The 23,206-nt window shown below is 42.4% G+C and overlaps 1 protein-coding gene across 2 annotated transcripts in view; it reads right to left on the bottom strand.

Moving 5' to 3' along the window:
* CYTH1 (cytohesin 1) overlaps positions 1 to 22,402 on the bottom strand; it is a 64,519-nt gene extending 42,117 nt beyond the window's left edge. The window contains exon 1 of one of the 2 annotated variants that reach the window (XM_026667291.2): positions 22,230 to 22,402. In XM_026667291.2, coding sequence (XP_026523076.1) covers positions 22,230 to 22,260 — 31 coding nt within the window. In that variant the 5' untranslated portion in view covers positions 22,261 to 22,402. The remainder of the gene's footprint in view (positions 1 to 22,229) is intronic. The other variant, XM_087955935.1, reaches the window with a different exon arrangement.
* Positions 22,403 to 23,206: the final 804 nt, after the last annotated feature.

Consider the following 23,206-nt stretch of genomic DNA (forward strand, 5'->3'; position numbering starts at 1 on the left):
TTCCAACTAAATGCTTTTAGATATTTGTTCCATCTTGGAATGGAAGGATGGGACTTCTTCTGCATAGGATCTAAGTGTCAAGAGCACTCAGTTTACTGGGAAGAAGCTCCTGGACCTGGAATGACCAAAACCTGGGGAGAATTGGTTTCCTATAGCTTTAAAACATCTGTAGAAAAAAATATATCAACAAGTGCACTAGGCAACACTGCCATCTGCTCTTATTATGTACGTTCCAAATAGTTCTGTCTACCTTTGCACCTCTACCTTCTGGCAAACATATTCAGAACACATGAAACATCAAGAAAGAAGTAGCAGCAGTTGATCTGCGTCATTGCTACTAGGGAAAGGAAAAGAGTAAAGGCTCATTTCCCTAATCACAAGGAAGACATGATTCCAGAAGGAGCTGGCACGAGCTCAGCTAAGGAACAGCCATTTTGTTTTATTAGTAGCCATACGTAGCAGATTTATAATATCTTGGTGTTTTGTTTTGTTTTTTAAGGACAATCCCTTATTTCAAGGTTGAGCCAAAAGTTGAAAAGTTGGGTTTGCGCTGCCCTCTGCTGATTGGAAAAAGACATTGGCTTTAATCCAGAAAAGTAGGGGAGGCGGCAGCAGAGAGAAAAAAAGAATCACACTTTTAGAACAGTCTTTTACACTGGTACAATTCATCTTCCTGTCATCACTCCTATCTCAGCTTATTATATGCCAACCATAAAAGGAACCACACACATTAATGTGTCAGTAGCTATTTGTACAAGGCAGTCACCCTTTCTTCCTGCCCCCAACAACAGGATTTTTAGGAAGAGATGCTTGACTATCAATCTATAATTGCTCCACAATTCTTGCTAATCTAACCCTTAATTTTCTGTATGCATTGCAGCCTAGTAGCTTGACAAAAAATCTCCTCAAACAGGAAAATATGTGTATCTCAGTGCTGTCCCATATCTTCCTCAGATATGTATGGATTAGCTCTATTAAACTAATCTCTTTTTTCTCTTCTCAGAATGCATTCAAGCCCTTATTAGATGAGGCTGGAGAGTTTGTAGGAAATCCACCTCTCCAAGCTATGCAACAATTTCACCACTGATCAAATTGTGTTGAGAAAGTAATTGGCTGCTCTTCAGCCATTCAAATGATGCTCCTAGGAAGAAAAAGAAATGCAACATAAGTTAATAAATAAACCTTTAATGCAGCCAAGCATTAAGGACATAACACAAACGTGCCTCTGGTCTTACCATTTCCAAGGCTCAGCTGATGTTTGGGGTAGATAGATGGAAAATACCCTAAATCAGTGTTATCTAAAATGCCCTTAAGCAGGAAATCCATTTGGATGACAAGCTAGCTTTGAAAAATGGGACAATCTGTTTTAATCTAACAAAGGGGCCCTTTCTGGTTTAAATAATGCCAAACATATGGTAGGGATCCTACCTGCAGATTTTGCCAGAGAATGCAGAACTTCCTGCCCTCAGCTGCTGATGCTACCACATCCTGTTTTCCTGATGGCAAAAACCTACTGCTTCAGCATCAGAGCAAGAAACATTAACAGTGACAGAGAAAGGTCCTAACTTAAAGCCTGTGAGGCTTGCTTCTCAATCTTGAAGCTAAAATGAAGCCTACACTATAAATCCACTCTGTTCATTCATACCTGAAATGGAACTCCAGCCACGCACTGTCTGGGATTTCTTTGGAGGGGAGGCTGGGTTTCCATGGACACCTCCTGGCTCCCATTCTCACACATCCCTTCCAAAGCAGATTCTCTTCTGCTGACTTTTACAAATGAATCTAACAGCCACCTGGGAAACAGCCGTCCCTAACATCTGTGAGAGCAGAAAAAATCACACAGCCAGTTTCCCCCACTTCTCTGAGAAATGCAGTTGTGGGGGGTTGTTCAAGTCACTGGGTATCATAGGATATCTTCTCCCAATCTGACACAAGACTGCAAAATTACGAATTTTCACTGTTATTACTAGACAACGCAGACTACCAAAATGTGTTGCTGTGTTGGAGATAGATATAAGATACAGTAGATGGATAGACAGACACTGCAGAAACAATTTGAAGATACTTTGGCGTTCACAGAATACTTTTGAAGGAGACAAACTGGATATCTTCTGGGGACTTTAAACTATAACTGATATAATTTATCTTTCATTATGATAATGAGATTCAGGGGAATTGCAGTCCCAAGCATCAGAAAAGCACCAGGTTATTTCCAGAAGAAAATTATGTGAAAAGGAAACAGCTAAGCCTCAGAGATTATGCCTCACTTGCAGATAACTTGCAGATAACCAAAGTGCAAACCTGATTTAAAATTTCTCTGTCTGTTAAGGGTGTGCATTTAACTTGGTTGCCTCCCTAAATGACTTTCTGAACAATCAAGTATTAACTTTAGTAACATAAAGAGTCAATCAGGTCTGAAACTTGCTGTGCTAATTATAAAAACAAATTAGTTTACTAATAGAATAAAACAATGTAATTAACTTTTAAGAATAATGATGAGGTAGTCATGGTAGAAAGGTAGAAACATTTCATAATTATTTTGTCTTTCCCCCCCTAAAATATTGATCACTCTATATATTTTAAATGGAAATTAAAATGATGATCTTTACTTTTTTGGTGGCTGTTCTCTTCTTGTTTGGAGATGCTATCAACAACACCAGGCATGAATTTTTGAAAATAATTTCCTCTGATCAAATAATAGGTATCTACTAAGCTATCCCTCCATAAGACTGAACAAATATGGGTAGTTCTTAACAACCACAATTCAGCCCAAAATTTCCTTTGGCAAGCAAGATAGTTGTTAAGTGTTGTGTTTTACATTTCTTGCCACAGTTGTTGAGTGAATCGCTTCAGTTGTTAAGATAATAACATGATTGTTAAGTGAATCTGACTTCCTGATTGACTTTGCTTATCAAAAGGCTGCAAAAGGTGATCACGTGACCCTGGAACATTGCAACCGTCATAAATATGCACCAGCTCCCAAGCAGTCGTAAGTGTGAAAAACTCTTATGTGTCCTTTTTTTCACTGCTGTTGTAACTCTGAATGGTCACTAAACAAATGGTTGTAATTTGAGGAGTATCTGTATCATCCCTACTGAATGAATGGAGCTCTTTTCTAAAATTACTTTCTTGCTGTGTAACAACTAGATGACGATATTGTTCTAATTCAACCACTGTTTTTCAGACTATAAGACACTCTGGACTATAAGACGCACGTTAGCTTTGGGGGGGGAAAGGGGAATCTGCCTCTGCCTCCCAGCAATTTGCCTCCTTGCAGCAAACGGCAAACAGCCTTCGTCAGCTTCAGCACAGCCTGAATTTGCACAAGCAGCTGATTGGCGGTTGGATCTGCCTCACAGAATACCGCCCCTCAGCTGTTTCAGGCTGTGGTGATTTCCGCCGCCCATCGCCGCCATCACCACTTGCCCCATTTTTGGCCTCCGTACATCCCGTTGTTGATCCGTTCCAGGCAGGGGCAATCCCCGCTGCCTGGAACGGGCCAAAAACGGGACACGTGGAGGCTGAAAACAGGGCGCGTCGAGGCTGAAAATGGGGTGCACGAAGCGGTGATAGGCAGAGGTAATGAGTGGCAATGGCCAATGGCGATCCCCGCACCCTGGAACAGCTGATTGAAGGTACTCTGGGAGGCCAATGCAACCGCCAATCAGCTGCTAAATCAGGCTCTTTGCTGCAAGGAGGCAGAGGCCGAAGGGCGAGGGCTGACAGGTAGGTGGGGCTTTGGCAACATTCACTCTATAAGACATTTCCACCCACTTTTTGGGGGGGGGGAAGAGTGTGTATTATAGATCGAAAAATATGGCAATTTGTGTTATTGGGTGTGGCTGTGGATGAGGTAGACTGATCTACTGTTCATCTGAAGGTAAGAAGCATTTCAAGCACAGAAAAAGATTTTCTACTATTGAAGTGTCAAGCTACCTGGTTATCTCACCCAATCCCAAGTGTTGTTACTGTGTTTCCTGTCTTCTAATATAAAATGTTATGAGGCAGAGGTGGTTCAAAGCTGAATGAGAAAGTTGCATATTTGTATTTCTTGAATCTTAATTCCCAGTCAAGGAATTAAGGAGTCTACAGAGCAGACAGCTAAATGCTTTTGCATTGCAATGATTCTAATAAACAACAATTACTAAATGAAGATCTGTCAAATGGCAATTCTCCAGATCAGGGTCCCCAACTCCCGGATTGCGAAGTAGTAGTAGTGGTCCGTGGCCTGTTGGGAACTGGTCTGTGCAAGTGAGCGAAGCTTTATCTGGTCACGGGTGGGATCTAGGTTGCACGCATAAAACCATTCTCCTCGCCCTGCCCCACTGGTCCACGGAAGACAATTTTGCTTCCAAAGCCAGCCCCTGGATTTTCATATTTAAATACCCCTCCAGGCAAATTCCAAATTGGTTGGTAAAACCTGTGACTACTCAGTTGTACATTTTCTTGTTCAGGAAGGTCAAATAAAATATCCTAGCCACAAACTTCCACTAATAGCCATCCTGCTCTGCACCAAGATGATCCATTATTGGGAAGATTTAATTACCAACCAAACATATTATTAGATTTAATAATCAAATTATTTCTAAAATCACTTGGTTTCTGTCTCCTTCCACAAAGATTCTTCTAGTGATCCAAAAACATAAATGATCTCCACCTCGCTGTAATCAAACCAGAAGTCAGCTCTCCTTCCACCCAATCACTGAAAGTTAGATTGGTTTCCGAACCAAGAAATCAATGAAACAGTTCAGTAGGCAACTGAATTAACTTTGAGGGCACAAGCTCCAAGAAAGAAGGTTACCTTTAAACCGAACATTAGTGTAATGATTCTTGTAAAAGAAAAGCTACAATAAACACACTGAAGCTACAATCTGCAGTACAGCCTTCAGACTTGATGGTAAACAGAGGGATTCCCAATAACAGATTCTATCCGTGGCAGAGGAATAACTTAAACTCTCTACATCCACCCTGTCTTTTGCTTTCCTCTTATCAGAACATCAGCAAAATATTCCACAGCAGAAAAAGTTAAAAACACCCACCTGGCTTGGTGTCCACCAAGATGGAAGGGCAGAGGAAAGCTTGGAAACTGGAAGCACAAAGCTCACTGACCGTGCCCATAGTGGCAGCACAAGATGATGCCCTCCCAAGATTGGGTGGGAAAAGCTGCCCTTGGACAGCCAACAACCACCTAGCAAGTCAGAGTTAGCAAGGAGACCAAGGTGGAGAGCAGAGGTTAGAACTTAGAGGAGTCCCGCATCAAATGTTCAGCTGCACCTGCCACGCCAACAAGGCCAATGAAGAGAGAAATACAATGCAAAGGATCCCCAGTCCGGCTGGAGCAGAAGGAATAGCAGAGGCTCCCACGCACTGAGCCTAGCCAATCCCAGCTCCCTGCCAGGAAATTATTCCTAGTACTGCAGTGTGCAACTGACAAGACACACAAAATCATTCCGATGGCAGTTCGTTTTTGGGATTTTTTTCCAGATGCCCCTTCTGCTATAGCTCCACCTCAGCCACTCCCTTGAACGGGTCTGGGAAGGTTTGGGCAGAGAGTATTTTTAGGGTGCTTTTATCCAGCTTCATCATTTGAGTTTTAAGCATCTAGCGAGCTGGGCTGTTGCATAGCAACTGTCACTGCATAAAGGAAAGGTGCATGAAAATATAGTGTATATGGACACCAAAGATTGGCAAATACATATGTGTAGATGGAAAGTGCAACATAGCAATTGGATAGGAGTTATGCAGCAAGGAAACTGATATAATTTTTTGCCTCGGTCCCTGCAGTACTTTCAAGAAGACTCAGGAATAATTCCATGTGGTTAGTTCTGGTAGTTCAAATCTTTGTCAGGAAGTAAAAACCTTTTCCAAACAAGTTGGCTAGCATTACTTTAATTATACAAGTTTCAGAATGTATAAACTGCAGTTATATACTATACTGCAGACCAAACAACTATGGATGTGTTTTCACTTGTGTTTTTTTTTTTTTTTTTTTTTGAAAAGGTCATTCATTAATTATCATGAAGAGAGCAATGCCAACTAAGGACAAACTGGTTTGTACTTCCTTTGACACAGCTTTTATTTGGCTGAGCAGCAAACAGGCCCAATGGTTACATTTGTCCCTAGGCCAGGGGTGGGCAAACTTTTTGGCTCGGGGGCCACATTGACTTTTAAAATTTGACAGACGGGCCGCCACCTGGTGTCGAAATGCCTGTCATTACAAGTCAAAATCAAATGAATGCAATCATTCAATCATTCACATCAAACCTTAATTCTGTACCAATCTTCGGCGGGCCGGATTAAAAAGACCAACGGGCCGGATGTGGCCCACGGGCCGTAGTTTGCCCACCCCTGCCCTAGGCAATGCATCAGCTTCTTCTATATGTTAACGGCTGCTCTTAAAAAGATAGGTTCTTATAAATAGGAAACCAACTTCTGGCAAAATGAGTCATACAAAATATGTAAAATAGATATAAACACATGTATAGAGCAGCAGCAGGAGCGTGATAGTGGTCCTGTAAAAGAGCCAACCTGCAGATGCTACAGATGCTGTGGGGTTGGCCATATGGGATGGTGGCCATTTCAGGCATCATCTTCATCATACAACATGACTAGAGACTAAGAGGGATTAGAGTCTGCCTGAAAATATAGGGCACTCTTGCTGTTCTTTTATAATTTTATCTTTGAATAACTAAGTGGTGAATGGGACTGGACTGAACTAACAATCTCTTTACTGGAAGTGTTGGGGAGAAGACATGGAGTGAGCTGGAACTATTTACTCCTTTTCAGGTGTGAAACAGAGAGATATATAGATTTATAGGCAGTAGCCAAGCCAGTTGACTAGGGTTTGAATGGTGAATGCTCACAGAAATGCACTGGCACCCAGATCAATTGGTGGTTTTGCTGGTGTGTGTTGTTCAGGTGACGAATCAGGTGATGGTTGAATCAAATAAATAATTACTATTGTTATCTGAGGTGTGATGGAGTCTTTTGATGTGCCGGAAGAATAAGATGAGAAATGGGTATTGGGATGGGGGAGTAGCCTGGTAGTAACAAAGGGGAGGCAAGAGACAGAGGGTAGGTCAATCTTGGGGAAGGCAGCCTGGATGTTTGGTCCCAATGCCTGCCCTCCACCACCTGTGTTTGGCCCTGAAGTCTGCTCACTGGAGTGTTGGTGGCCCCAGTCTCCATCTGCTGATACTTAATGCAATGTTGGGCTGTAATAAAGCTTGCCTCAACTATAATCATAAATTAGAGTTGACCTGATATGCATGACTGAAACCTGATTGGGCATGAGGGTGTAGGGGAGGTCCTCTCTTTGAAATATCCCCCCCCCCACCTCAGTTTTGGATGTGGCACTAGTTGGCTCCAGGATGAGGTGGGTGTGCAGCTACTGTCATCCAAGAAATTCTGGTGGCTGCCAGGGTGCTGCTGTTCCACAGATAGCCAGATGTAAAAACATATTTGTGATGTTGGATCTTAAGGATGAGCTGGAGTTGATGGTAGTAGACCAATCTTCCTGCTGCACAGCTACTTCCATCCTAAGCTGCTGAATTCTAACAACAAGTTGGCTGTGGAGTTCCCCAAACTTACCTGAGGTTCTGAGGACCTCAATCTATTTTCTCTAGACCAGAGGGTGGCTTAGGAGTTCATGGCTGCCATAGTAATCATGGCCCTGATCCAGGTTATCAATGGGGGTTATATATTAGATCTGTCTTTTGTCTTGGGGCAGTGGCAAGTTGGGAGATATTCTCATTTATCCCTCATGTATGGATCACTTCCTACTAATTTCAGAGTATGCCTAGTTACACACACACACACACACACAAGCTGCAAGGAAGTAGGACATATTTGATTGGTCTGTCCAAAGACATGGATTGATCAGTTGGGATTCCAGAGGGTTTTAGGATTAGTCCCTGAAGCCCTATTGCATGGGTTAATTAAAGCCTTAGTCATTGCTTGCTATGAGTGGGTGACAATTGCCTAGGATTTGATCATATCTGTGCAGATTTTTGTCCATGAACCTCTCAGATACAACCCTGGTTTTCAAAGGAACTCTGGAAGATGAAATGACATAGCAAAGCCTAGAGCTTTGCTGGAGGATGGCAAAGTGCAAATCTGACCAAACACTAGGTAAGAGCCTTGATTAAAAATTGCCTGTGCTGTTAAGAATGGCAAAACACTCATGTTGTGTGTTGACAAAACACTCCACCATTATGTCCGCAGATAGACAATCACCCTATTCCAGATGACTTGGACCCTACCACACAAGGAGGAGCTGGGAAACACTGCAAAGTCATTATGAGGATTTTTCTAGGTATTTTATTAGATTAAATTCCACCTGTACGAATATTATGGAAATGACAAAGGCAAAGCCTTGCTTGGTTATCTGGACAGGTTTTGAACGTGTCAATCCAGAGGCAACAGACAACCCTTAAAGCTCTGAATTCCATCACCATTTTTTTTAGCCATATTCTTTCTGTCTGGTCAAGGCCTCACAGATAATGAAATGTTTTTGCATCAAGAGGTAGCAAATGTATGAAGGGACCATTCTGTCTGCTTTAAAGGAGGTGGTGGTTCAACCTTTCCTTTAGAAGCCACACTTAGATCCGACAGTACTGGACAATTTTTATCCAGCTTTCAAGCTTTATGGGGTCCTTGATGCTTTCTGATCTTGGTTGTTTTCTTGTAGACATTTCATTAGGTAACATCATTGGTGCTAGGAGGCAGTTGACTTTGTTCTGAGCAAATGTTGAGTAATGAAGTAACTGCAAGAAAATAACCAAGAACCCCACAGTTCAACCTTGACCTACAAATATTCTTGTCTATCAGTAATTTTCAGCTTGCAGTTTAAAAGGACTACCAGAGGAAATAATTATTTAGAACTTTTTCGGCTAGTTTTCGGGACAATTTTTTTTCTTTTTCTGTTTCGTTTTGAGGCTAGCTTATAGTATTGAGATGGCATGTTTATGCTTATGGTTGCACCTCTGGCAGACACAGGCAGGGGTGGTTTATCTGTCTTAACTCTCTTGAGCTTTGGTGATTTTCAATACCATCAATCATAGTATTCTTCTGGGCTAGCTTAGAGAATTGGGATGGAAGGCATTGTTTTACATTGGTTTTCTTTCCTCCTCCAAGGGCACTACCCGCTGGTCAGGGAGGGAGTAATCTAGCCTTTGCTTTACAGGATGCCTCAAGGCTCAATACACTCCTCCTTTCTAGTTAACATCCACACAATGCTACTGGGTTAGGTCATTTATTAGCATGAGATTAACTATCCTTAGTATGGTGATGATATTCAGCTATCTGCCTGAAGCTGTCCAAGTGATTTCACAGAAGTATTTTCCCAAGGCCTGGAGGCTACGAAGGTCTGGATGTAGAAGGACAGGCTTTGATTCAACCCTAGTAAACCTGCATGTCTGAGGGTTAAGTACAGGCTTTGCATTGCCAACTCTGGAGGAAGCAGCGCACTATAGAGTTGGTTCACAATCTGAGGTTTTTCCTGGACTCATACCTTTTGCTCCAGTGATTTCTACCTATCTCACCAGATTCAATACTGTCTACATGTTTTGGGTCCTTTTTTTTTTTTTTTGGAAACAGTGCGATCTAATGGGACCTAGGAGGTATACCTTCTCTGTAATGGCATGTGCCCTATGGAAGAAGTGTCCCTTAATTTTATCTTCACAAAAAACTTGTGAGGTAAGTGGGTTGAGAGTCAATGTCTAGCCCCGTGATGGTGAATCTATGGCACGCGTGCCACAAGGGGCATGTAGAGCCATTTGTGCTGGCACGCGAGCCTCAGGCAAATTTACCTCACTGTGCATGCGTGCGCCTCAAAGCTGATTTTTTTTCCGGTTGGTTTGAGACTTTTCGGCCTCCCAGAGGATTAGAAAAAGCCTCTGCAAGGCTTTTCAGGCCGAATTATAGGCCCGTTTCGTCACAGCCTATAATTCGCCCTGAAAAGCCTTACAGAGGTTTTTTCCAAGCCTCTGGGAGGCCAAAAAAGGCCTCAAACCAGCCGAAAAATCAGCTGTGAGGCACAGTGCAGGTGGGGGATTGCGCATGCATGTGCAGGGGACGTGAGGAAAGGGGGCACGCATTGCATTCTGGGTGCTGGCACACGAGTGCGTGCACGCGGGTGCATGTGCAATTTTTGGCAATTTTCGGCACAGGAGCCCAAAAACGTTGGCCACCACTGGTCTAATCTAAAGTCTCCTAGGGAATTTCATGGTTAAACAGTAACTTCAACCTGGGCATGTCTGGTTTCAGTTTAACAGCTTAATATGAATAAAAAATAGGAATGTGACAGATACTCCTCCTGTAACATGCAAACTCTTGTAACATGCAAACTCCTACCCTCATAACATAGAAAAGTAATCCTTTCCGAGTTTGAATCTTCCAGGTATGGTTATATAACTTCCATGATTCCTACATAACATATCCATACAGAGAACCAAGACAAAGTCTTGGTTTATAAGACTAGATTATAAAGGATATAATTTATTTATATTTTAAGGATATAAATATATCCTTAAAATATATATATAAGGATATAAATATGGGACATATGCCTGCTGGATATGCATAATGGCCAACTGGACAAATCATAGACTTGATTATGAACAGTGGAAAATAACTTGCTTGAAAGATAGCTCAAAAAAGAATTCATCACAATATCCCCAAGTCTCCAATCCACACCTGGGTCTTCCTAAAAGGCTGTTAAAAAGGTTTAGAGTCTTTAGACAATTAGGGTGTAAAAGGGTAGACAATTCATGTACTAATATAGGTGTTTTCCTCATATGACCTGACTTTATTATTCTGTGCCAATTCTTCCTGCTTCCGATTAGAATATTTAGCCATTGTACTCCAGGTTTTTTACATCTGTAGAATATTTACTGCAATATTCCTACAAGCAGTTAAAAGCTAAAATGTTATAAAAAGGAGGTCTGAGGAAATCCTTTCAATTTTATAATTTGATAAACTATGGGATTAGCTTGGGCAGGAGAGTGAGGAGCTCATTAAATAAATTAAGCAACAGACTAAGCCAAGACAGTTTTTATTTGGCTGTAATCTTGTTGCTTGTCAGTTAAAAAAAATAAAGAAAGTCAATGGTCCACACATCTGTACACAAACCACAAGCACAAGTTTTCTTTTTTTTTTTAAAGGTTCCTTTTTTCCTGTTTGATAATCCTCAAGCAATAGTTTATGCAATTTTTCATATTTATTATATAATCTATAGGCTACTGAATAAAAATAAAATAGTTTAGGAAGTTGGCAGAAAACCATGATGCTCAATTCAATAGCAAATATAAAAAACTAATTTACCAGAAAAGTTTTTGCTATAGGAGGGAGAACAAGAGGAAGAAAAAGAAGAGGGAAATGAATACACAGGCGATATAAGGAATGAAAAAGTCCAAAGGGAGGCTGTGCAAGAAATGGCAGCTCTTTCTTACAAATACACATGCACACGCATGTGGAGGTTGGCAGGTCATTGAACACTTCACAGAAACTCATTGAGGTTCAAATTCTCCTCAGCATTAATTTAAATCTTTACTATATCAGTCCATCAATTGTTTTGGAATCTACAGGTGATTAAATACATTTTCTTAGGGGTGCCCATAGATTTATTTCTACTTTCCTAGCAGCTGAAATCTAGCAATCTCATTTATAGATTCAATTCCTCTTTTGAGAATGGAGTTGTAACAGCCCTGAAAAACCTTGGTTTTTTTCCCCCTACAATCACAAGATGTCTTTTTTTTTTTTAAAATCATAAGATGTCTTTTTTTTTCTTGCATCAGATCTCATGACTACAGTGGCTGAATTGCATCAACTGGCCAGAAGCTTTATGGCAGAAACAGTTAAGCATTTACAATTTTTATTGTAAGCAACTATCTTCATTGTTATTTCACACAGGATGGGTCTAAGTGCCCAGTGAATTTTACTTTTTGTGTAAATCCATTCTTAAATGCTTTTTATAACTGAGCTCTGATACTTTACTAGCAGTAATCTGGAATGTGTGGTGCAGAAAAAAGGGAGTATTTGCAGTATAAGCTTATCATGGGAAGGTTAAACTTCTTCCCAATGTATAATCTGTTTTGCAAATTGGTTCCAGTTTCTCTTCCTGAGTTCATGTTATCTCACCATGCTCTAGTATAATTGTTTATGGTCCTCATATCTCTTCCAATCACCCTTTTCAACTGTTAGTCAGATTAGGGATATCTAATTTATCACATCATTGAATGGCCATTTTCAATGCTTCTTTGGCAATAAGGACCCCTTTAAGTAGGTATGGGATCAGTTTTCATGTCCAGGATAGATATGCTCCAATAAATTAGTATCAGGCTCCTAGGACTAGTGATTGTAAAGTTTGGTTCAGCTTTTTTATTTGTAGAATATTGTGTAGCTTTGGTGGCTTTAATAAATCACCTAGTTTGTAGGGTTATTGTGAGGTAGCCAAATATTCAAGTACAAAGCATTTCAAATATAAATTGCCTTTAGAATGGCAGTTTAGCATGGATTTTCTCATGGTACCACCTTTATTTCCACACAATGCTTCTTAGTAAGAAAGAGAACTAGAGTAAGGTGTCCAGGATTAGTCTTACATATGACATCCGCAATATGGATTAAGGACAGGACCAATTGGTTTTGACATATTTTGTAGCACGGGAACTATCAAACCTGGGACCCTGTGAGAATTCTGTCCTGGGATGAAAGGTGGGATAAGATCCATTCAGTGCTAAACTGATAAGCAAACACTCACTACTGTAAAAGAGAAAGTCATTCATTTTATTATCCACACGAGTCAAACAAATTCATGTACCTTCCTTTTTCAGGAGACACAGCACTGTAGCCTTCAAGAACCTACAGCATAGCTAGTGCGAGAATGTCTTTACGAAGAGAGGCAAAACTCAAACATGCAATCCTACAAACTAAGGAAAACACATAGCAAACAGATGTAAATGCTCCAGGAAGCCAGAAGGTGACAACGCAGGAAAGTAGAAAGCATAAATACAGGACTCTTTTTCCCAGGTCAATTAAAGCAGCAGCTTGAACTATATAGTTTAAGCAGGTACAGTGCATGGAGGGGAGGTGGAATAGAAAACTTGCCTCAGGGATAAGCTTTTCTTCATTTGCACCAACAGCTGACTAAATATGCCCCAGCCACATCTCTTTTTTTTGCCATGTTCTCATGATGTCACTCTCATCTGGTCCTCAGCCTATACCAGAAGAAGCCTTCAATTGTCTTTGTGCTAGCTTTGTGGTAGTGTTTTCCCCCTTATTCCAAGAAAATGTTTGCTGTGAATACAATCTGGTACTCTTAACTGATTATGCTGATGATGATGCGGTCAAGTGACTTCTATTGGTTGGGATCAACCCAACTGCATTGGCCATAATACACAACGTAGGCATGCCATCTCCCTGTTTTAGATCCTGTTCTTTCGATTAAGGTAGCATGATAATCCTGGTCTTTCAAGCAGGGCATTCTCTTTGTATCTAGTTCAGGGTCTGGATCAGCCCAAACAGCAGTTGACTGGAGGGGGTGGGAGTGGAACAGAAAACAGAAAACCCCCCCCCCCTTGTTTTAAAAATAATCTGCTTCTGAACATTAGTTTAATATTCTTCCAACATAGAGATACAAATACTACTAGAAATACAGCATATAGCAGATTACCAGTTGTGAGGATTAGCAGCTAAATTTACCAGGAACTATCTTCCTGGACATTGGAAGATGAATTTGTCAGAAAAGCCATGTGTTTAATTGACAGTGTTAATTCATGAAGGAACCCAACAAGCTCAACAAGTGTCCAAATATTATATCAGCTCACTGTGAAACATCTAAACAAAACACTTGTACAAACATAAAGAGAATTCAACGAATAGTTTGGTCTACTGATCTAGGCTCTTGACATAACTCACCATTTTCCTAGCACCATCTTACATCAAGAATAAAGGGTGGTGGATATTTTTCTGCTGGCTGATAAGATTTTTGGGGTGGGGGCAGAGACAGGTAACAAAGCCAGGGGAATAATCCACCATTTTTGGTCTTTAACGGACCTGCACACCGTGCACAATATCAGTACCATTTGCCAGCATTGTGCCAGCGGCAACATAGAGACTGTCAATAAGGGCTACCAATGTTATGCCAGAATAGTTTTCTGCTGTCTCAAATAGTTAGAAAGCATATTAAGTCAGCCATGAGGAAGAGCCCTGTCTGAGGGAAGCCAAGATAAACAAACCACATTTGAAATACAAATGTGTTTTACATACATACAATGATTGTGCAGTTCTTTGGATTGGAAAGAAGCAATCCATTCCAATGGTCTGGAAGTCCTCGGAGCTCTTCAAATAATGAGTGAGGAGAGGGTTGTTTGACCTGGTGGGTAGGAATCAGGCCTAGGACCTGGGGGAGACCTGAGGTGAGTGGGAAAAAGGCCTGTGGGTACCCAAGGGATGGGGAGCAGAGCACAGGTGTCTCAGGAGGTGTGGGAGGCCTTGGGAGCTAAAGACCTCTCCCAAATCTGAATGACCCTGTGCTCCACTTAACAACTGACATGTTCATTTAACAATTCATTGAGGAGAGCAGGGATGGGGTCATTAGATGAGATACTTCACTCAACGACCATTGTGACATGCAATCATAATTTGGAGATCACTCATATATTCAGGTCCTATGCCATATGGTCCTTTATTGGACTATATTTATTTTATTACCATGTAGTTGCAATGACACATGGGCATACCAAAAGGCACCCATTACTGCTCACACTGCTTCATTTTGTACCAGCTGTAGCTACCAACTGCTCTTCAAAAACAACCCCATACAGAGCACATTCAATTGTGAAGTGAACAGGGCATGAATGACTGTCTGAAAGATTTCCCAATTGAGGGAAAGGCGCAGGTGGTGGCACAACATGGCCTTCCTGGCCACACCTGCTAGAAGGACCACAAACTGCATACTAGTCTTAAAATGAGGAAGTGCAGTCCCATCCAGGACCAACAATGGTAATATCCCTAATCCCAGTGCAATCCTAAAATCCTAAAATGCAATCCTAAAACCAGGATTGCATTCTGCCCCATCCACACTTACCCCACCTGACATATTGACCAGATACTGGATCAATACATCACCATAAAAAACAAACAGTCCCACCCAGCCTCAGATTCCATGTAAGATACATGCAACCTACAAACAAGATGCTTTCAGGTGTAGAGTACATACAGTATTTGTAATGAAATGTGGCCATTATGAAAAACGTAACATGCATATTATCTATATAAGACATGAATGCGTATATAGGCTCTTTTTTCTTGTTCGTTCATTTGTTTTAATTAAAGCCCTTCACCATATTAAAAACAAAATCAATACTGCTCTTCCAAATAGTTTGACTTTTTCACTGTCAAATAAGGACTAGACAACAATTTTGCTATTAACAAGATGAAGCTGTTTATGACTAGGCAACACTTCTCTTAGATTTACTACCCTCTTTACATTTGGGAGTATTTCCCAATATCTTAGCAGTAAGAAGAAACTGAATTTCTTCACCTTCCTCTAAAATGAGGCATAAGCAACACTCTGCTGGAATTGCAATCATCAACCAAATGTGAATGTAAATTAACTATTTCTAAAGCATTGTTTTTCAAAGAAATTGAAGAGACATGGTCAATCCTCAGCAAATCTGCATTTTTCTAATTAATCTCTGACAAAGCAGAAAACACACAGTGCAAAATCAAATCAGTTACCCAATTCCCTTTTCTTACCACTGCAACCAGGAGATATATATATGAAGAGAATTTGTGTTCTCAGCAACATTCCTACACGTGAAAACAGATCAAAACTTATGCATTCCTAGAGCACAGCTGTCTGGAACAGTGCTGACTAAACAAACTGCCATGCTTCTGAAATGACTTACCACAAAACCACTGCTTCATTGCAAGCCACCCTTTCCCCAGGTGCCCAGGATTGCCAAAGAATGCAAAGTTATCCTTCCACTGCAAGTTTTTTGCAGAAATGAATGAAACCAAGGCCAGGAATACCACACTGTGAGTCTGAAATAAGGGACCAGGTTTTGTAAAATAAAAAATTCCACTTCCTAATTCTTCCTAATACATTTGTCGCCTATCAGTAAAAGATTCAGAATCAGAAATTCTGCAAAACACAAAACAATAGTTCTTTGTTTTTTACCTGCACACAACATGTAACGTTAGAATAGTGTATCTTATCTAGCAGTGACCCATTGATCCCTTTTGTACTATCTCTGTTTTGATCAAAGAAAAATCAAGATCCATCAACCATGGCACCCCAAATGCTTCTCATCCCCACTTTTCAAAATGCCAACTCCGTCCTGGAAAAGAAAAAGAGAGATACTTATGCTCTAAAATCATAACACCCTATGAAATAAAACCTAACGTTGGTACTCACTAGCATTCGATTCAGTGAGGCATAAATGCTAACTTAACAGTATGAAATTTCTGGAAAAGAGTCCCACCTTCTGGCAATAAAGATCAATCTCATAATTGTTTGGACATTCATTAAAGTGAGCTAGCCCTTTTTTTTTAGGGGTGTGTGTCAATTATGTAATTAAGTCTTCTCCAACTTGATGCCATCCAAATGGACTATATCTTTTATTCCATAATCCTTCACTTAATGATATCATAGCAAGTCAGTAAACTAGAGAACAGTCCCTGATGCAACCCAAAGGCATTCAGGGTATCACCAAATAAAACCTATTGAATTTTCATAGTACCCCCGGAACTACTTTAACTAAAAGAGACATTTCAAGCCCAGAACAGAAGCAGCCATGTCTCTGGTTGCAGGCAGTTGTCAGTTGTTCCCTGACCCAGAGCAGCTGCCAGTGAATATATGCACATTTCTATAGCAATTTCATGTAACATGAGACCACATCTTATTCGGTTTGTATCCAGGATCTACAGCTTTTATTAGCTAGCCATTAGAACAGACATGAAAAATGCTATTAAATATAATCCGCAAAATGTTATGACTATATTCTAACAAAGCAGACAGCCAAGGACGTGACTGCATTGTTACAGGAGATAACCAAATTCAGGAAATGGCAATAAAAATGAAAGCATATGTAAAGAGATACAGGGGATAAAACCTGCAGTTGCCTAGCTCTATCCAACCACAAACACCAAGAACAGGACACACAATGAGATAACAAAGGGCCCTCTGAATCGATGACAAGTCACATTCAGGAGAGAACAGAATCAGAAAGAGAGAAGAAACACACCTACATGATAACTTAAGAAGCGGAACTGAGATGTGGAGCAAGCACCCAGTTAGGAGGAACAATGTGCTACAGAGGATGTGGCATTCATTTCATGACTACACACCAAAGCAATTTTTCTCCCTATTCTCAAACTTAAGTAAGATAAGACAAAAAAACAACAACACCTTACTAAGACTAAGGTCCCCCTGCACCAGGACATCAAACTAAGAGGCCCTTTTATCTATGGTAGCCTAATGGGTCCCAATTCCCTGAGTAGCCAAATTCCTTTTTCCTAAAATTTAGTGCAATGAGTGAGATCGTTTACTGACAATCCCATAACCACTGACTTACAACCATTCATTTAGCGACTGTTCAAAGTTACACGGGGCACTGAAAAAAAGTGTCTTACATCTCTGGCCCTTGCACTTACAGCCACTGCAACATCCCATGGTCACATGATCAAAATTCAGGCACTTGGCAAAGGGGTCATGTGATCACCATTTGCGATCTTCCCAGCCAGCCTCCGACAAGCAAAGTCAATGGGGAAAACTGGATTCGCTTAACAACATCTGATTCATTTAGCTGCAGTGATTTGCTTAGCAATCAGGGTTTTAAAAAAAGTTGTAAAATTGGACATGACTTGCTTAATAAATCACCTTGCTTAGAAATGGAAATTCCTGTCCCAATTGTGGTTGTAAATCAAGGACTATCTACTTTTTCTGGAGATGCTTACTATCACAATTGCAAGAGAACTACATTCATTTGAAGAGTGCCCCCACTTCCTCTTTGGTTGAAACAAGAACCTGACAACACCCATGCAAATCTGGTTAAATTTAGCTTCCCGTAAACAAAATAGGCCAGCTGAACCAATGATACGATTTCAGAATGTACTATAAGTGATCAGAGATACAGTCAAGCCTGTTCTGAATTCCTCCCCCAAAATAATACTCAACAGTGTTCCCTGGAAACACACACTAATCCATGTGCTCAGATTAAAAGTGATGCCCAGATGGCAAACAGGGAAAGAAACTCATTTTTCCCCTCTGCAATTTAATCCTAGACAAGCAGCAACAAGACTCTTTTCCTCGTCTCACTTAATCTCTCTAGGTCAGGGGTGTCAAACTCAAGGCCTGGGGGGCCAGATCTGGCCCATGGGTACTTAGATCTGGCCCACAGGGTTGCCCTGGAAACAGCAGACCAGCCCGTGGTGCCTCTGCCAGCTAAAATGGAGCTCACAAGGGTCCTCCCGAGCTTCGTTTTCACGGCAGAGGGTTTCAGGAGGCTGTCCCAGCAGAAAATGGAGTTCAGGAGTGTGTTTTCACTGGCAGAGCACTTGGGCCACCTAACATGAATGACATCATGCTGCCACATCCACCCTGGCCATGCTTACCCCGCCCCCCAAGATCAAACACAACCCTGATGCGGCCCTCAATGAAATTGAGTTTGACATCCCTGTTCTAGGTCAGTGTTCCTCAACCCCACCAACTTTTAAGATATGTGGTCTTCAGTTCTCACAATCCCCTAAGAAACATGGCTCTAGGTGAACAACTTTGTTCAGTCCATTAAGCAGGAAATTTTGGAGGTGCATCATTTCAACTGTTCTGACCCAGCCGGATTCCCCGAGAGCAAACACAGATAAACTCAGTAACTCAAACTTTCACGGCTTTAATCTACAAATAAACCTCTTTGTAGATAACAGATGGCTTGCAGCCAATTAGTCCAACTAGAAAAACCTTGGCAGAAGTCCTCAAATAAACCAGAGTCTTTAATCACAACATTGAGTCCTTCTAACGTTTTTTGCCTTTTGCAAAGGCAAAAACTGTTTGAAACCAGGCTTATATTCCCTAGACTAGAGGGAGGGACCATTAATTAGCTTTCTTACTCCCGAGTCGCCTGTGCTGCTCTTCCATGAATCATCCTGCTCTCACTCGCACCTAGCACAGGCTCTTTGGGAACATCCTCCTCATTGCTGCTGGCTAACCACAACATCAACATTTCCCTCCTTCCCAGCTCTATTTGCTGCAATATTTTACATTTAAAGGGAAAATAAGTTGAATAAAATCATACCCAAGCTGGGAAAACCCCTACTATCTGATGGAACTGAAATAGTTTAAAAATAATACTGACATTCTAGAGTGGAACATTGCTGTACTCATGTTTGATTTTCAGAAAAATGTATCAGAAGTAATTTCACAAAACTTATATCAAACAGAAAATAATTAATCTAAATATGATCAACTGCACTAGCAGTGAAACCTCCGCTTAAATTGAGCCCCACTTGGCAGGGCCTTGTTAGTCTAAGGCTTGAGCCAAAAGGCTATTGATCATCTATCTACCCCGGATCAGCCATTGCCCCTAAGTTACCTCTGTTGCCGATTGTACAGGATGCTTCCATGGGACTGGGCAGCACATCCAGGTTGAAAATATAGTAGGTTGAGTGATATGTGAGCAGAACTGGGCAGCCTGCCATTTGCCCAAATGGGAAATTATCTATTGCTGAACACCTAATCCAGCACTTGCAATGCACGCTAGATGAGAAAACAGTTGTATAGGTTGTTTTACCATTACAGTACTTCTCTCTTACCAGATAAGTTCCCTAGAATAACAGCATGATGTCTGCAACACAGCTGGAATGTTCATGTACAGATCAATCAAGAACAAGTGTGCGGATGGCAGGGGCGTATGTGCACACAGCTTGCCTCTCTAGTACCAGCTGCAGCTCCCATGTCTTTCATCTCCAGTCCAGCTCTCTGGAATTAAATGATGTGTCCAAAGCTGCTCTAAATCAAAGCCATTCAAATTCAAAGCTGATTTCTGAGGAAACCACAAATTCAACCCCATCCATATTAAAAGGAATTCTGGTGTGAGCACCCACAATATTAACTCAACGTTTAAAGAAATTCCAGGTGTTGTTTCTGTGACAGAATATGCCAAATAAACAAAGCAGGCCTCTATCACTTCACCAATGCAGAAATCTGAATGCCCAACTCCACTGGGGAAATCTGTAAGTCAGCTACTCACCCGTAACTGGGTCATACACACTGATTGGTGCAACAACACTGCAGAGATGCTCTCAACATTCAGAATGTCAGTGAATTTAGAGCCAACATGAATGAAATTAATTATAAAGACAACGCTGAGGCAGTCCCTCCATTGTATTGTCACACACACCAGGTTGAGTAAGCGAAGGATCACAGTCTCTTTGAAGCAGTCTGTACAACTGGGCTCATGCTTCATTTATAAGCCCAAAAGAAACATGTATTTTTGCTGCAAGATCTAAACCTTTTTTTTTCCTTTTAGGAAATCTGCCTAGTCTTTTAGCTCTCTGGATGAACTGGATCGCAGCTTCTATCTTCCTAGCCTACTTAAGATGCTGGAAATTTTATAACAATACACCTGAACACTACCAAAACCAGAAAGCAAATAAAGCAGGTAAATTAGTTATTCCCACTCTCTTTCCAATATATATATACTCTGGATCACTATGTGAACTGCACATCTCTTTCCTAGGGCTATGCACACTTGTTATGAATGAGAAAGACTAACATGCTAACTTGGATGCCTGTTGTTGAACAGTGACAAGAGTTAAGCTATAAATACAGAAGAATGAAGGCTTGTTTCTCAATGTAAGACAGCTTTGCAGAAAATACATATATTGAAGTTTTAGCAACACTGATCACAGCATTGCTGAATCTATTCCAGTTCCTTATTTATTATGACAGCATAGTTAGGAAACGAGTCTTATCCCTTTCTCTTTTTTATGCAAAACATGCCAGAGTTTTGCCTTGACAACAGCTTCAGAGCCTTCCAGGCCTGGATGTGTGTTGCTCCTTTGCCAGGATGAAGCCAGGGAAGCAGATTAGGGAGAAAAGGTATCCTGCTGCACAGTTTCTGAGCACTGCCAAGCTGTGAGCTGCACACTCTTCTTACTGCTAGGTCAGAAAACACATAACCTATTTAAAGCTTTCCTTTGAGTTTGGTCAGAAAAGGGCTTGGCTAAGGTCCAAGGCCTCCCAGACATCACACAATAGGCTGAACAGCCAGAACTTAGACATGGAGCTCACACCACTTCCGTTCAGTGCTCAGTCCACTGAGAGCCCACAAGAGTGGCATGACAGCAAAGGCTGGCAGCAGGGTACAGCAGTCAAGCAGCACTACCAAGGCCCAAAAGACGACAGCACCTTTCCTCTCCTGCAGTCCGAAGCCTGGTTGGCGTAAGAGAGCAAGGCCGGCAGGCAGCAAAAGCAAGCAGCTGCCATCCACTGCAGCTGTTCCCCTGCTGTCATGCCCAACGCCCCCTTCTCCGCTCGCCCCCCGCCGGTCTTCACAAACAGCCCAGCGGATAAACGCCCGCCCGACGGTCGGTTGCTTTCCCCCATCCCCAATTTGCCGCGCTTCCAAGGGAGCCCTTGCCCAAAAGAGCCACACGCCATTTCCGCAACCCCATCGCTGCCAGCAACTCCACGCCGAACTTCTCGTCCCCGAGAAAGAACAGCTGTCTTTGCCCCGAGCCAGAGGGCACGGCAGCTGCCGGTCGCGATCGGAAAGCCGCCCAGCTCAAGGCTGCTGCCCCCCGCCAACAACAAGGCAGCCTTGAGACCCCCACCCACCTCGTCCCCGGTCACTCGCCCAGCACGTTCCCGACGCCCGAGATGGTGCGGCTGATCATCTTGTCACCGAACCCTACACCTTCCTTCCTGCCAATCCCTTCGCCCTTTGAAATCAGCCCCATGGCTCTCGGCTCTTCTCTGCCCGATTGCCGCTTCGCCTCCTTGCGAACCACCGAAGGCGATCCCGCTAGCCAGGAGAAGCCGGGCAGGAAGAGCAGCCGGGCAGGGCGGGATGGGGGGATCACCGGATCCCAAGGACAGTTTGGCTGCGCTTATGAGGGCCACTCCCCCTTTACTGCCACCCGGAGACGAATGCTTCGTTTTCCCCTCCGCGATGCAGGCACGGCGAGAAGCGCTGCTCCCTCGCTCGCCCGCCCTTCATTCACTCGCTCACCGAAACCGGCGGTCTCGTCTTCTTCCTCCATGTTGCCAAGCGGAGTTGAACGGCTGCCGAGGCGGCAGTGCGAAGCCGCCGCCGATCCTCTCTGCAAGTTCCTTCTCAGCCTCCCGAAAAGAGGCGCGGCTTCTTTGGGGCCACGTGATGGAGGCCGCGCTTCGGGGCTCGTAATGTCTCCAAGCCCCACCCAAGAGGCTGTGAGGGAGGGAAGCGGCGGTTTCTGCTGGGTCGGAGGTGCGCCTGCTGGAGGGAGAGAGAGGCTATCGCCTCTTGGCAAGCCGTTCAGACCGCGAGGGGACGGGGATTTCGGGGTTACTACACGCCTTGGCTGCGGGAGGGCAGAGTGGACTGTGGGGTTGATGTCCCAAGGCGACCAAAGATAGGCGGAGCCACTTACATCCACACGCTATTTGCTTTGGGAATTAATTGTAATTCTGATTGTAATTCATTGTAATTGTAATTATTCATTCGTCTGTGTCGTAGCATTCTACTACGGCAACAGAGATTCAGAGAGTTGGGAGCTAGCAAAACTTGCCCCTGCTCTGAAGCGGGGTCGACTTTGCCCCCCTCGAAGCCAAGCACTCCGCCCTTCTGGTTCGCCATGTCGTTCTTCGATGAAGCCCTCGAATCCAGAATTTTCCTAAGAATAGCTTTAAAGGTCCCATTGTGTCTCTCTCTCTTTTTTTTAAACGTTTCCTCGCTTCCTATTTTCGTGCGTCGGGCTCGGGTAGTTTTACAATGTAAGCGGGAATGCAGAAAGTGATCTTGTAAATTGTTACAGGAAGCTGTTTTTCTAGCTGAGTGGCGTTTTCTTTTTTTTAAAAAAAAAACTGCATCAAATAAAACTGCCCCAGAAGAAACTGTATTGGGGGGAACCTAAAGATTTAGTAGAGGAAAGAAAAAAATCATCTGCAACGTGAAGTAGAATTTTGAATGCTGGGATATCACCCATTGCACAGAAGATGTTGGTTTGG

This window comes from Notechis scutatus, chromosome 2 (genome assembly GCF_049901735.1).
Source record: "Notechis scutatus isolate UNSWTSFEM ecotype Mainland chromosome 2, rNotScu1.2, whole genome shotgun sequence".
Classification (NCBI taxonomy): Eukaryota; Metazoa; Chordata; class Lepidosauria; order Squamata; family Elapidae; genus Notechis; species Notechis scutatus.